The sequence below is a fragment of the Natator depressus genome, chromosome 9 (assembly GCF_965152275.1).
Source record: "Natator depressus isolate rNatDep1 chromosome 9, rNatDep2.hap1, whole genome shotgun sequence".
Lineage (NCBI taxonomy): Eukaryota > Metazoa > Chordata > Testudines > Cheloniidae > Natator > Natator depressus.
The window spans coordinates 16141444-16156781 of NC_134242.1; the positions used below are offsets into that span (position 1 = coordinate 16141444).

The 15338-nt window shown below is 41.7% G+C and overlaps 1 protein-coding gene across 2 annotated transcripts; it reads left to right on the forward strand.

Annotated features, from left to right (window-relative positions):
• Positions 1-2947: 2947 nt before the first annotated feature.
• On the forward strand, positions 2948-6934 carry RPL22L1 (ribosomal protein L22 like 1). 2 transcript variants are annotated; one of them, XM_074962914.1, is made up of 4 exons: positions 2948-3083; positions 4550-4642; positions 5059-5180; positions 6116-6910. In XM_074962914.1, the coding sequence occupies exons 1-4, from the start codon at positions 3075-3077 to the stop codon at positions 6258-6260; spliced, it is 369 nt and encodes a 122-aa protein (XP_074819015.1). In that variant the 5' UTR covers positions 2948-3074; the 3' UTR covers positions 6261-6910. The 2 variants fall into 2 exon arrangements, with proteins under 2 accessions (XP_074819015.1, XP_074819016.1); XM_074962915.1 differs by having other exon boundaries at positions 2982-3083; positions 4553-4642; positions 6116-6934.
• Positions 6935-15338: the final 8404 nt, after the last annotated feature.

Here is a 15338-nt window from a genome sequence, read left to right on the forward strand (position 1 = left end):
AACTTTTAGTAGCTGAAAGTCTGTACTAGCCTGTCACAGGAGTAATTCATAGTTATGTGTGTAAAAGAAGTCAAAAATGGCTGAGACCTTAAGAGTTCGGCAGTGACGGACCACAAAATCTGGTAACAATTGAACCTGGTGATAGTCTGAATAAGAAGAGCTCTCAACCATGCTTGTAACTGGTTCCATTGCTTCACACTGAGTACAGTTATTCTAAGCTGCAGAGTCAGGTTCCTGGAATATTATGATATATAGCTATAGCTTATGCTATATAGATAAATGGGGAGTTTTGTGTTGCCACTTTGTGACCATATAGGGGTTGTTCCCAGCCTAAGTGTGGTCCAATGGCCCTTTGTCCTGCTGCAACAGTCCCTTAGTGCTAATCTATTTGAAACTAATACAGATTTTCTCGTCCCTGTATGCAGGCACTATCTCTTCTACCACCATGTAAGGGTAACACAGACCTATTGCAAAGTTGACTGAATTTCCATATTTTGTCATTCCACAGCCTCCCCCATTTCTAGTTGTGTGTTTCTATCTCCCCTTCTTGTTCTGTTTTCTGTTGCCAGCTGTCCTTATGTTCCCACTGTGCTGGTGTCTTGACTCACTCACTACTTTGATCTTAAAGCCTTTTGTATTGACAGCAGGTTATCACTTTACATGGATTCCAGTCAGAGAGAGGGTGACTATATGTTACAACAGAGGGTGTGAAAGATGGTTTGGGGGAGTTGAGGATGAGAGAGAAAAAGTTTCACCATATCAAGGAGTAGAAGTTTTCAGGATTAGAACCTGTCATTATAGCTTATTGAGGAAGTTTTGCTGGCTGCGAAAGGCACACAGTACAGGAAAATGATTTGTAGGCTGAGTGCTGCATAGGAGCTGCTAACATAACAGAGCCCTCTATCTTTGTGGAGTCTCACTGAAATCAGTGGGATGGCTGTAAAGGTGCTAAGGTCTGTGTTAATGTAGCCCAGGGGTAGGCAACCTATGGCACGTGTGCCAAAGGCAGCTCGCGAGCTGATTTTCAGCAGCACTCACGCTGCCTGGGTCCTGGCCACGGGTCCCAGGGGCTCCACTGCTGGCTTAGGGTACCGTCCGCCAGTCCCGCTCAGCCCACTGCTGGCCCCAGGTCCCTGCCACCGGTCCTGGGAACTCCGCTGATGGCCTGGGGTTCCAGCCGCCAGCTCGGGGTTCTGCAGCTGCCCCCAGTTGTGGCCCACTGACCCCAGCCTGGGGCAGTGAGGAGTGCAGACAGGGGAAAGAGGGGCACAGCTCAGCACCCCCACCTTAAAAATTGTTCCAGCACCACTGTGCTGGGATATTTTTAAGTCCTGGTTTGCTGCTTTCATCACTGTCATGCCACGTGGAACAGCGCTCTGCATTTGACGTTGAGATTAGAATGTACATGCAAGAACTGGAATCAGAATTTTCTGACAGGTTTCAAGATTTCCAGCAGTTTGGCCCAATGCTTTCTTTTCTAATTAAACCTGAAAAGTTCAACGAAAGTGACTTGGATTTGTTTGTATTTCAGTGGGTGGGTGTTGAAGTTTTCAAAATGCAGCTCATTCAGTTAAAAAGCTCAGAATTGTGGGCATCAAAGTTTGGAGATCTGCGGAGTGCACTTGAAGCTAACGAGAGAGATCATGGGGCCTCTATTCTGACCTGCTGGACGTCCCTGCAAGTTAAATTTAACTGTTTGAAGAAAATTGTTTTTGCAATGCTTTCAGCATTTGGATCCACATACCTGTATGTTCACACATGAAATCTGTCCTCTGTCCCTATTGGAGCTGGTTAGCAACTGATCATTCAGAAGCCTCTGTGCAGCTGAAAGTATCCAAATACGTGCCAGACATTGGAAAACTCAGCAAGGAAAAGCAAAGGCAAGGATCACACTAAACTGATAAGATCTTTATTCATTTAATTTTAAATGAAGCTTCTTAAACATTTTAAAAACCTCATTTACTTTACATACAATAGTTTAGTTATATATTATAGACTTATAGAAAGAGACCTTCTAAAAACATTAAAATGTATTACTGGCACGCAAAACCTTAAATTAGCGTGAATAAATGAAGACTTGGCACATCACTTCTGAAAGGTTGCCAATCCCTGCTGTAGCCTAATGGAGGGTAAGGGCCATAGTTTGCCTGGACCAAGAAAAAACAATGTCAATGATGGCCCAAAGTGTGACTGCTTCAACATTTTCAGGCAATACAATTTGTATTTGCAGGGCAAAGGGCACAAGCATGGGTGCAGATGCTTCCTCCCCTTTTCCCCTTTACAAGTTTAGGCCCCAAAAGTCCCGCACGGAGCTCTGCCAGGCTTTAGGGGTACACCTGGGCAAAGCTCATGGCAGGAGCAGGACCTTAAATAACATTTTGAAAAACTTCCCCAAGGTTTTGTTTTAGGTTGGATGGATTTGCCTTACTAGTGCAAAGATTTTTTCTTTTTAAAAAGCCTGACTTTTTTTTTCTTAGTTCTTAACGTTTTGGCAATTAACCATTCCTGGGGCAATCCTGGGCTTTGTTTTGTTGATGTTGCTTTAATCGTGTTTCTTAAAGTTGGGGAAGGGAAGGGAGGGGGGGTAAAACCCAACCTCCCAACCAATGTTCCCTCTATTTTTTGACAGGCCCAGCGCACAAAAAATTTCTTCTGTACATATTTTTGATTGTGCTTCATTTGACCAATGTGCTCTCTTCTGTTCATGTACACAAAAAAATTCTGTGCCAATTGTTGTGCTTCTGTGCAAATTTTTGTGTGCATGGTATTTCGTCATGGGGGGAGGGGTTAGGATCTGTGTCCATAGGCACAGCTTAGCAGAAACAGTGCTCCCAACCCTGCTCCATGGCATGCAAGCAAGAAGGAACGCAATCCTCCACTCTCAGAGGGTAGAGCGCAGGGCACTGCTAAAGCCTACGCTCCGCCCCCTCGCACGCTGTGACGCAGCATTCGGCCACGTGTCCCTCCTTTACGCCACACGCTCCTGCGTGATGACATCACACCCACGCTAGACATAAAAGCCCAGCGAAGCGGCGGCTTCCGCCTTTTGAGAGGCCTGAGCGCGGGCGGGCGGGATGGCGCCGGTGAGTGAGACGGCCGGGCGCGTGGCACCCCGGCGGCCGCGGGAGGGTTGGGCAAGACACGGTAGCCTCTCGGCCCGCAGACGGGGGCAGCCCCGTTGTCATGGCTCCAATGGGCCTCAGTGGGGCCTAGCTCCTCCCCCCCCCCAACCTGGAGCCCGGCGGCCAGCGGGACAGGTCCTTCTCCCGCCTTACGTTAGGGCTGACGCTATCCCGAGGCAGAACGCTGAGGGCAGGGGGAGCAGGGCCGTGGCTGGGGTCGTGTATGAAGGTAGCAATCAGGACTGCAGAGCTCGCGGTATAACCGTGGGCTAAACGCCTAACTGCGTCCGTGCCTCAGTTTCCCCGAAGTCGAGCTAACGCCTCGCTGCCGTGCCAATGTGGTTATTAGCCTCGCGGAGGGCGCTGAGGTCCTGAAGTGAAAGGCACCATGTAACTGCCCAGCGCGTCCAAACCGGGTCTTTCAGTAGCCTGACTCGGACCCTGGGAAATCTCAACTGTGCCTCGACCCCTGTGTGCGCAGGCTGGGGTGCTCGGACATGCGCACCTAAAGTTAGGCTCATAAATCCATATTTAAGCACCTCAGTAAAAGTGGCCCCCTTTTTTTTCAGAGGTGCTGAAGACTCCCTGATCCCATTCATTTGAATGGATGTGGGGGTGCTCAGTACGTCCAAAAATCTTCTGTGAAGACGCCTGTTTTGGTTCGGATTTTCAAACATGGGTGCCTGAAATCTCCATCCTCTGAGCATGCTTTGTTGCTGTACCTTCTGTTTTGGGAGTTAGCCCAAGTTGACTTTTAATGCCAGTTTGGTAAGGACTTTCAGTACTTACCATAAGTACACTGGTAATGAGAAGTCCAATCACTGATATATATAGAAAAAGATACTAAGGCCTACACCAAGAAGGCTTTGCTAGTATAATTACACCAGTATAATTAAACTCTTATATTTGTATAAAAGTGCTTGTACTGGCATGAGCTCAACTAGTATAAGTGAGGTTACACTGGTGAAACTGCAACTACAGTAGGGCTTTTACCAGCATAGCTATGTTAGTATACCAGCAGAGGGGTAGCTGTGTTAGTCTGTATCCAAAAAAAACCACAAGGAGTCCGGTGACACCTTAAAGACTAACAGATTTATTTGGCCAAATAAATCTGTTAGTCTTTAAGGTGTCACCAGACTCCCGTTGTTTTAGTAAAACATGAAACTCCCTTTCTGACATACCAGTGCAATAACATACATAAGTTTAGCCTTAAGAGCCAGTGTAATCAGGAGGTGTCAGGTAATTGTGTGGCCTACTCCTTGCCGGGGTAGTGAATGAGTCCACTTAATGATAGTACAAATAAACTAACAGGATTCTGTTTTCATGCAGATGTCGCTGGTAGTAGTAGGTTTTTGGTTTTTTGTGTTTTTTTTTTTAAGTGTGTGGGGGGGAGTGATATATAATAACTAGTTGACTTATTTTTAAAGCAGAAAGACCGAAAGTCAAAAAAATCAACTTGGAAGTTTAGCCTTGACCTCACCCATCCTGTAGAAGATGGAATATTTGATTCTGGAAATTTTGTAAGTAACTCTATTATTCATACTCTTAATGAACAGCTTTATTATATGTTTAAGTATATATGGAGATCAGACCACAGGTGACAAAGTCAATTAATTATGAGTTTAAAAAAGTCAATTGTCAGTCAGTATAGTTTTATCTTTTACATAAATGCTTGTTAAAAAGGCTTGAATTTTCAAACAAAAGTATGAAACATCTTTTATAGATAAGAAATATTTTATTAATTATATTAAAAGTGTTATTCAAGATTGTTAGAGGTTGTTTCAGTTGCTTACAGCAAGATTTTATTGTGTTATGTACATAACATATACAGTACATTTGGGTTTTTAACATGTGCTATATGACTAGGGTCCCTTCCCTAGTGCATACCTAGGGCACCATTCCCTAGTGTTCCTTTTTCTCTCTTTTATTGAAATAGGAACAGTTCCTAAAGGAGAAGGTTAAGGTCAATGGAAAAACTGGAAACCTGGGGAACATAGTTCACATTGAACGTTTTAAGAACAAGATCACAGTCATATCTGAGAAGCAGTTCTCTAAAAGGTGGGCATAGTTTTTATATATAAGGTATTTGTTGATTTTCTTGTCCTTGTATACATATTATGGTTCAACTGATTCTGAATTATGATTAGCTGGACAGGATATAATGTAATTCTGATATATAGAGAGAAAATAGTGTAATATCTAATTTTCTTAACATGTAAATATCCGTGACTTAAACCAGACCTACACACAGTTTTTATATCAATTTAAACTTATGCTTAGCCATGTGATGTGTTTTTGTTCAGAAATAATTAAATCAGTCTACTCCTAGTGTGAATTAAGGCTATGTTGACACTACAGCTGTGCCCCTGTAAGTTCTCCCATGTAGTTGCTCTATGCCAAGGGGAGAGAGCTCCCGCATTGGCATAATTAAACCACACCCCTGACTGACAAAAGTACTAGGATAGACATAGTCAGTGTTTGATAAAGTTGCCTTATACTGGGTTAGCTTATTTCCCATAATTTAGGGGAATATGCTGTATCAGTATAAGCACCTTTATATTGGTGTAATTGCATCCACACTGGGGAATTTGGGGGGGATTGTACCCCTTTAACAGTTAACGATTACAGTTTGTGTGTGTAGATAAGCTTTTAGGATGGGGAGAATACTAAACTGTGCTAGTGTCAGTTTCTGGTGCTTTGACATCACTGTCTTCACTGACATAGCACAGTGTGATAGTGAAGTATAACACACTGCAAAAATTTGATACTTCAGGAATGAAATTCTGCATATGAAGTAGTTTATACATATAGTCCATTTTAATTTCTGAACAGGAGTGTTAGGCACGGTGACCTTTGGAAATATTCAATGTATACTAAAAACTGCAGTTTTTGAATTTGTTATATTCATATAATTGAATCCTGCATGTCACACACAAGATAGCAATAAGAAATCTCATGAGAGAATGTTAATTGATATTTACCTTTTTTTAAAGGTATCTGAAATACCTCACAAAGAAATATCTCAAAAAGAACAATCTTCGTGACTGGCTTCGTGTGGTCGCATCTGATAAGGAGACATATGAGCTGCGCTACTTCCAAATCAGTCAAGATGAGGAAGGATCAGAGTCTGAGGAATAAATGAAGCTTTTACTGAAAGCTTTATACTCTTAAACAGCGTACAAAAGACTAAACATCTATTTATGAAAGCACTTTAACTTATTGGTGAATAAAGGTTTTGTACACTGTTTCAAAAAAAGTTCCTGCTGAAGTGTGGTCAGCTTACTAACCTTTCTTGTATTTTCATTCACAGTGAAAGGTCAGTATAGAGAATTGTACTTCGTTTGCAATTCTCTTTCATTGGGGTAAATCAGGAGTAACTCTTATGAAGTCAGTGGAGTTCCACTGATGTAAAACCACTGAAAGAGAGGAAAATTGGGCACTTTGCACTTGCATTTACACTAAATTTGCATGCATTCAGAACACATAATCACATTTGGGTTTTGGCATTCTTATAGGACTTCTTGTGACTCCAGAAGGCCTTTGACCAACTGCTTCCATCTTAACATGCCTAAAATTAAAAACCATGTAAAACTAAAAGTTTTAACACTAAATTGTTCAAATTAGGTAACGTAAAGGTTGAAGGTGTGATGTACATATATAATTAGAAAAGAAAAGCAAGATTTTGATGATGCTCAAGAATGTGATCTGCTTATATACAGAAAATAACAAGTAAAGTGCCATGTGCTAACATGTAGCTTATATCCCTACGTTAGAATACAAATAACAAATAAATGTCTTTTAGTATTTTCAGTTATCACCAAGTTTTCTAGTTTAATCCCCACTACTGGAGTATTTTAAAATCTAAAATAAGGAATACATATTTAGTTGTATTTCTCCAGTGAAATAAAATCCACGGAGTCCCCATTGATAGTCACATTTAAAAAGTCCTTCTTGCCCTCTTTGTACTCTTTGAATTTAGAATTTCTTTCCCTAATCCTGAATTTAATTTTTTTGCTCAGTTGGCTAACTAGCAGTTCTGTATTTAAAATCAGAGGATCCCAAACCAAGGATGAAATAATTCAAACTTTAAAATAGCAGAATAAAATGGATTAGGGACTATGCAATTATTTTCTTCATATAAGCAAGATCTAGCTGTGGATATCTTACATAGCAGCATACTTAATGCCTGTCCTAAAAAGTTTGTGGTCTAAAGACCAAATCCTAGTTTCACTGAAAGGAATCTTGCCTAATCCAGAATTTTGGCCATGAACTAAACTAATGGTGGCAAATTGTGTTAGGGGTTGTTATCCATTGTAGTGTTCCCTTTGAGGTTTATGCTGTGACAGTTCACACAGTATTTTGGTAGCTGAAAGCAGCTTCTCCCCCCCCCCCCCCCCCCAATAATTCAGACATAATTCTTCTGCTCTACTCTGTGCTGATACAGTATTGCGTCCAGTTCTGGATGCCACATGTCAAGAAAGAGTAGAAAAAATTGGATAAAGTCCGGAGGAGAGCAACCAAAATGATTAAAGGTCTAGAAAACGTGACCTATAATAAGCAAAGGTTGAAAAGTTTGGGTTTGTTTAGTCTGGAGAAGAGGAGATTGAGTGGGGACATGACAGTTCTCAAGTACAGAAAAGGTTGTTACAAAGAGGCAGGAGAAAAATTGTTCTCGTTACCCACTGAAGCTAGGACAAGAAGCAATGGGCTTAAATGGCAGCATACTTCCTGTCAGGGTTGTTAAGCACTTGAATAAATTGTGTAGGGAGGTTGTGGAATCTTGGTCATTGGAGGATTTTAAGAGCAGATTAGACAAATACCTTTTAGGGATGGTCTAGATAATACTTGGTCATGCCTTGCTTGCAGTGGATTGGATTAGAAGACCTCTAGAGGTCCCTTTCAGTCCTCTGTTGTGTGAAAACTTGTGACCTTGCTCACAGCCCTCATGGTGGTCTCTTTTGGAGCTGCTAAGATGCACATCTTGAAAGACTCAGAGGTAGGAAGGAGAAAGGCTGCCAGACTCCTATAATTCCCCTTCTGCTTTTGAAACATCTTAGTCATGATGGTCAGTAAATACGGCCCTAGCTCTGAATGCATATAGAATGGTAATTGTAGTAGTCTTCAAATAAATACTGCTGATTGAAAATCAGGCCCCTTCCCTGTTGTGTACCTAAAACTGAGGTCACTAGTCACTTTTGGAAATCTAGGTTCAGGACAGGGATTCGCTCTTCTGTGTTTGTACAGCACTCAGCATAATTCTGATCAGAGCCTTTGAAGACTATCATAAGTACTTACTGCAATTATAACGTATAACAATTTTGTTTCTAATCAGAACTGAAACCAGTCAGTTGTGTCTTTACAACTGCCCAAATTTAACCAATGATGTGCACAGATGACTAAGAAGTAGTGGGCCAAATTCTGCTCTCATTCAGCACAGCGTAAATCTGGAGCAACTCCATTGAAGTCATGAGTGTTCTTTGTGTTTATTTGAAAGCCAAAGACCCTGAGTGTTTTTCACAGGAATTTCAAATTTGAACACTGAAATAAAAAATAGTGTTAAAAGATATTGCTTTTTGGCTGTAAGTGCACAAACACTGTGCTCAGAAACTGCCCCCCTCCCCAAACCTTACCAGTGTATTTTTTTTGTTGCTGTATTTAGTTAGACAAAGAGAGGCTTGTGGTTATTGTCCAAAAAAATGCCCCAGTCTGTTTCAAAGAGTCACATTTCAAAGCGATAAGCTGCCCTTTCAAACAGGCTGACACAACAAAAACATTAAATGGAGCATCCCTGAATCAGCGTAACACCTACAGGATACCACTACCATGTTTTCTGTCCTTTGCTTTAAAGGGTGCTGGCTGTTAATCTTGCAATTGCTATTTAGCCTAAGCTACACACGCATTATTCAAAAGCTATGAAAACAAAGATCTGGGATTTCACAGCACTGCAACATCATTTCACAGATATGGCTCAGTGCAAACTGCAAAAACACTCAAACTGATATTTTAAAAGGGAGTTTAATTATTTTCTGAGCACTGATAGGGTGCTCTGACTGATAATGGAGCAGAATTTTCAAAGGCACACTTTTCCATGGCCTTCACATATATGTTGACTTTTCACGCTATGAAACAAAATCTCCAAGTGGCTTTTGAAATAAATTGCTCCAGAATTTCATGTCAAATGAGAAACCTTTTCCTGTAAAGTTACAGCCTAGAAATGATTACTAATGATTGATAAATACATACATGCATTCCACTTCTATGCTGCGTGGTGCAAAGGGGGCAGATTGGTCAATGTGGGATGATCTAATTGGGGATCGGTCCTGCTTTGAGCAGGGGGTTGGACTAGATGACCTCCTGAGGTCCCTTCCAACCCTGATATTCTATGATTCTATGTGTACGGCTTCTGTTTTGCAGGGTTTATAAATATAATTTGGGGGGCTAGTTTTAGCCATTTAAATTTTATTTAAATGGCCAAAAATCAGGGGGTTTTTAGGGATCTCTCATTGTGTAGACTAGTGACTAATGTAATGTAATACAAAAAAGTGCACAATATACATTATTAATTACAGAAGAAAATGGTGTATAGTGTACTCTTCTGGTAATGGTTCCTAGTGTGCTTCAGCATGGTACTGTTTCAAACAGTGCTACATTAAAGGGCACTAGTGAACCTTTAGTGTGTGTCAGCAGGGTATATGTGGCACATTAATGTGCACCCTATTCGTGCGCTTTCGAACTCACCTCGCCCCCACCCCCAGTCCACATCACTGCTCGATGTCGACAAGTCCTTAGCTACAACTAACCAGTTCAGGAGGTTTTTTTTATTACATGCTAGCTGTGTGGCCTGTGCAAACACAGGAAAAGCGTGACTTTGGAAAGGCAGGGTAGGGATTCAGATGCAGGGGGCTTGGTGGGGGAGTGATGATCAGTGTGGGTCTCTGCCTATGGGGGGGTCCAGATGCAGGGGGCTAGGATAGCAGCTCCCCATACAGTGACCCCCTTCCCCCCGTGGCTGAGAAGTAATGGGGGCAGGAAGCAGGGGGGTGTGCAGTATCAGTGAAGGTTTCTGGGGATGGGTCTGACTCAGTCCCGGCTGTTCCTTTTAGGGGAAGAGGAAGGCCCCCCCTCCCCCCCCCACAGCTCAGCTAGGAGGAGCAGCTGAGCCTGGTGCATGATAGAAGGCATTCCCCAGCTCTGCCCTCCGTCAGTGATTTACCACTCTTACAGCTTCCTTTTGCTTCCCCATCAGAAGTAATTTTTTGGCGGGAAGGAACTAAATCTGCGGGGGATATGAATTCTGCATGCGCATGGTGGTGCAGAATTCCCCTAGGAGTAATGTTCAAAGTGAGATTTTTTTCAGATGTTTACAGCTTGGACACATTTGGGTGGATCAGAAAAAGGCACAACCCTGACACTGGAGTGTCATCCCCGCCCCTCCCAAAGCCTGGAGGAGTCCCTGGTCCAAAGCCTGGAAGCACTGCAGCTAGCTTGAGTCAATGGTTGTATGAATTTTGTTGATATGGGCAAAACATATTTTCCCATAATTTCATTTCTGGAAGTGGTTGGACTGTTTCAGTTGAAATTTTCTAAAACGAAACCAGCCTGAGGCAAATACCCACTATGGAAATTTTCATCCGGAACAGTTAAAGTCTGGTAGTTGTAAGGAACGAATGAAGAGTAAGGGAAAGTACTAGACAACCTTTACTATCTAGGTGGTGCTGCCAGCTTCACATATAGTAAACTCGTCTGAGCAAGACAGAGAGCGTGCGTGTGTATGTTTAGGGGGGTAGGGCCAAATCTTGACATCTTTGTTACAGCAAAACTCCCATTGAGTTCAAGGGAAGTTTAGCTTGAGTAAAGACTGAGGAATGTGGGATTCGGCTAATAATAGTGAGCATTAATGGAAGTAGTTGCATAATTCCCTGCATATCATAACACACTGTGTAGCTTTCCTGGTCTTTTGGCCTACAGCACCTTCAGCGAGCACCTTATTCTATTGTACAGAAACAAGGAAAAGGCACAAGTGCTAAGCCCACCGATAAAGAAGTAAGTGGTAACAAACATCTCAAAATGTGTTGGGCTATCAAACCATTTAATACAGGCTAATTATAAGCAGAAGCCCATTATTAAAGGAGGTACAGCCACTGCATATCTGTAAAAATCAGTGCAGAGTTATTGGAAACACAGCACTGGGAGAGGCTAAATATTCAAGCAAAAGCTTTACCACAGCAGACAGCACAAAACAAACGTTAGTGGTGTTGAATGCAAACAAAAATAAAGGAAAAAAAAACTAAACAAAATAACGGTTTCTCATGGTCCAGATCAGCCAGGAGCCAACTCCCCATCGCCTCCGTATTTTACCTTTTTGTGCTTCATAGTCGGTTTCCTCCTATCCAACTTTCCCATTCACTGTCCATTTCCTCTGACTAGTCCCCTTTATTTGACCTTGAACATTTGCAACAGCTCATTAATATCAGTTTTAAACTTGTCACAAACGTGGAAAATCAGTATTTCCTTATGATAATTAGGCACTGACCCTTATTTCCCAATGAGGGCCCAGAACTATAGCATACCCACAGTTTGCCTGATTCAAGGGAAGCAGGGAAGAAGCTGCTTTTCAGTGTCATTTTTAGCCTCATCTTTGAATCAGTCTGGTAACCTTGCCCTGTCCAGTGTGAAGTGTGATGTTTCATGGGTAGACTGCAACATTCCCTTAAAAAACTTGTTGAGGGTGGGTGGGAGGGGGTTTTAAGAGCAAATATTTGCTATAATGTTTGTACTGTTTGGAAAAATATACTGGAAAATAGTCAGCACGTAGCAGCCAGCTGCAGCTAGAGTTTAAATATGGCTATTACTGTAAATGGGACAACACCAGTTCACCTTTAGGCAGTGTTGTCTAATGACTAAGGCACCACACTGTGCTCCAGGAGATCTGACGTCTATTCCTGGCTATCCAACTGACTTGCTGTGACTTTAGGGAAGTCATTTTCCCTTCCCCTGCCTCTGTTTCTCCTCCCAGGAAACTGTGGGACCAAGAGGTTACATTGTTTGTTTGTGGTTATAAAAATGTCAGGCGCAGAGCTGAGAACAGAATCCATAACTCCCCATCCTGTGCTTTAATGTCTACAAACAACACCTTCTTAGCTCCCCATTCTGAGAAGGTAAGCTTATTTTGTTAGGCTGGGTTAATTTGCAATGAGGGAGACACACAAGAGATCTCAAAGGGTTTAGATAAACATCCAAATGTTGAGGCTTATCTGACCGTATGGAACATTAGAACCTTTTGGTGTTTGCCCAACCCATTTCTTTGTTGCTGGTGTATGGCTGTTTGCTGCAGTATAATAGAATTCAAGCTTGCAAGTGGATTGATGTTCCAGTAGATGGAGCAATATCTCTAAATTACTGATGAATATTTGAGTGACAAGGTGGGTGAGGTAATATCTTGTTTTACTGGACCAGTTTACGTTGGTGAAAGAAGAAATCTTTTGAGCTCCATACAGCTCGTCTTTAGGCCATATATTGCATTTCACAGAGCTTGCCTGGAACTTTAGCTTCTATGGAATAGGAGAGCACTGCTTTTTAAATAGAATTTGTACACATTTCTGAATGTAATATTGTTAACCTCTGGCACGTAGAAGACTCTGTATTAAGTTCAATTGAAAATTATTTCATTTGGAAAACAATTCTAAGTCCCCATTATCACCATTAATATTCACTGTCATGCTTCTCCAAGGAATACAATACAAAATATTGTTCTTATTCCCTATTAATGTGCTTGCACTCTACAGTATATAAAGGAAGACAGTCCCTGACCCAAGGACCTTAAAGTCTAGATTAGGCAAACTATACATTACAAGTGGGTCCAATCCCTCTGATGCTGAACTCCTGTTGAGGCCAAAGGTAGTCCTCAGGATTACAGTCAGCAAGTTTGGACTTCATTCTGTACAGTGTCTTTCATAAACACTGCACCTCAGAGTTAGAGCTAATGAAACAGTGAAAGAGAGGGATTTATAGGTACAGGAAAAGGAGAGAAAATGATCCAGATCCTCAGCTGGTGTGAATGGACATAGTTCTATGAAATCAGTACAACAGGGAGCAAGGGATATACCAGCTGCTTAAAGAAAAGCTAGAAGGCAGATCCTGAAAGATGGCCCTGAGGCTGAAAATGATCCAACATGAAGCGGTTGTGGTGATGGAGATCAGGTTACAATTTCTAGGGACTGGAGATAGAGCACTGAAAGAAAAGCTCATACTTGAGAATTTCATTGTTTTCCATGGTAACAATCATCAAGCGAGGTGAAGTCCAAAGAATGGTTCCACTTTAACCATTATGTGCAGTGTGGAGGAAGATCATAAAGAAAATTATGTAGGCATAACACCCCAAAACTCTGAACATGGCTGCAGTTAGTATGGATCTGCAATTGTTACCTGCAGCTTAATGAGACAACACTAATTTCAATGCAGATCCAGGAGTGCAGAAAAGAACAAAGTTTTTTTCCCCTTTACTGTGCAATGGAAATCGAGGGCTCAATTTTACCTTCAGAGAGTTTATTCAGGTTCTTATAGCATCCACACCAACATAGTATCTAAGGGCTTGTCATACTTAAAATAGTGCAGTGGTGCAGCTGCACCACTTCAGCGTAGACACGCCCTACGCCAGCGGAAAGGATTCTTCCACCAGCATAGGTAATCCACCTCCCTGAGAGACGTTAGCCAGGTTGACAGGAGAATTCTCCCATCAACCTAGTGCTGTCTATACTGGGGGTTAGGTCTGTTTAACTGCATCACTCAGGGATGTGGATTTTTCATACCCCAACCAATGTACTTATACTGACTTAATTTCCTAGGGTAGACCAGGCCTGAGTGCCTCCCACAAGAAGATTAAGCAACGGAACTAGCATTTGTCAACACAACTCTCACTGGTGAAAATGCAACATGTTGGCACATATCCAAGGGCAGAATTTGCCCATCATGCATTGGTTCCCAGTAGTTCACAAACATTCTAGCGTTTTAAATTGATGGTCACTTACACAGAGTTTACATAAAAGCAGGCATCTAAAGAAGACATCTTATCTCTGTTGTACATGCCAATTGCTGATTTAAATGTCTAAATGATGGACCAGAGCTTTTAGGAAACCGGCTCAAAGTTTGGATCCAAACTTCTTCCAAGCAAAGAAGTGTTTGGATATGGGGTTTGGGCTGAGGCTCATCTACATGCACCTAATGTACTGGAAACTGTTGCCACAAACAGTAGCAAGAGCTAACACCAGAGAGCAACTTAAGGCAGTGGTTCTCAACCAGGGGTACACATCCCCCTAGGGGTACATAGAGGTCTTCCAATACGTACATCAACTCATTTAGATATTTGCCTAGTATTACAACAGGCTACATAAAAGGCACTAGCGAAGTCAGTACAAGCTAAAATTTCAAATAGACAGTTACTTTTTTATACTGCTCCAGATACTATGCACTGAAATGTAAATACAACATTTATATTTCAATCAATTTAGTTTAAAATTATATGATAAAAATGAGAAAGTCAGCAATTTTTCAGTAATAGTGTGCTGTGACACTTTTCTATTTGTACATCTGATTTTGTAAGCAAGTAGTTTTTAAGTGAGGTGAAACTTGGGGTACGCAAGACAAATCAGACTCCTGAAAGTGGTACAGTAATCTGGAAAGGTTGAGAGCCACTGACTTAGGGTATTAAAAAATACCTGTATAAAAGGAAGGTTGCCCAAAATCTTTGTGATAGGTTAATGACATATGAAATAGGAGCAGGTCTCCAATGATAGCAAACATCTAGGGATATATGTACAATTTTGCAGTCAATTTTTCAATTTTTTTTTTTTTTTTTTTTGTAATTTAGGGTGAATTTTGCACAGGAAAAGTGTCAAGTGGCAGTCCTGGAGACTGACATCCTTTGATTGCCAGGGCAAGCATTCCCCACTGGTAACTCAATCCAGAGGGACCCCTTCAGGGTGTGAAAAAGTATTTTAGTTTCCATGGCCACTCATGTCTTGGCCTTTTCTGTTGAAATTGCCAGTTGGTGGCTTTCTACCTAGAACTGGACTAGGACCATCAGACCAAACAGCCAACAGATGGTGAAGACTTTGAGTCACTAACCACATTAGCTAGCAGTTAACCAGGCAAGACAAATTGCTACAAAAAAAATTAAGTGTAATTTAGATCTTAGTTTTTTTTCCTAAAATTTTGATC

Bases quoted from the DNA above. Each gene is read 5' to 3' on its own strand.
- RPL22L1 (XM_074962914.1), top strand. The intron at 4,643-5,058 runs GTAAGTAACTCT...TTATTGAAATAG, and splicing joins TATTTGATTCTGGAAATTTT to GAACAGTTCCTAAAGGAGAA. The intron at 5,181-6,115 runs GTGGGCATAGTT...CTTTTTTTAAAG, and splicing joins GAGAAGCAGTTCTCTAAAAG to GTATCTGAAATACCTCACAA.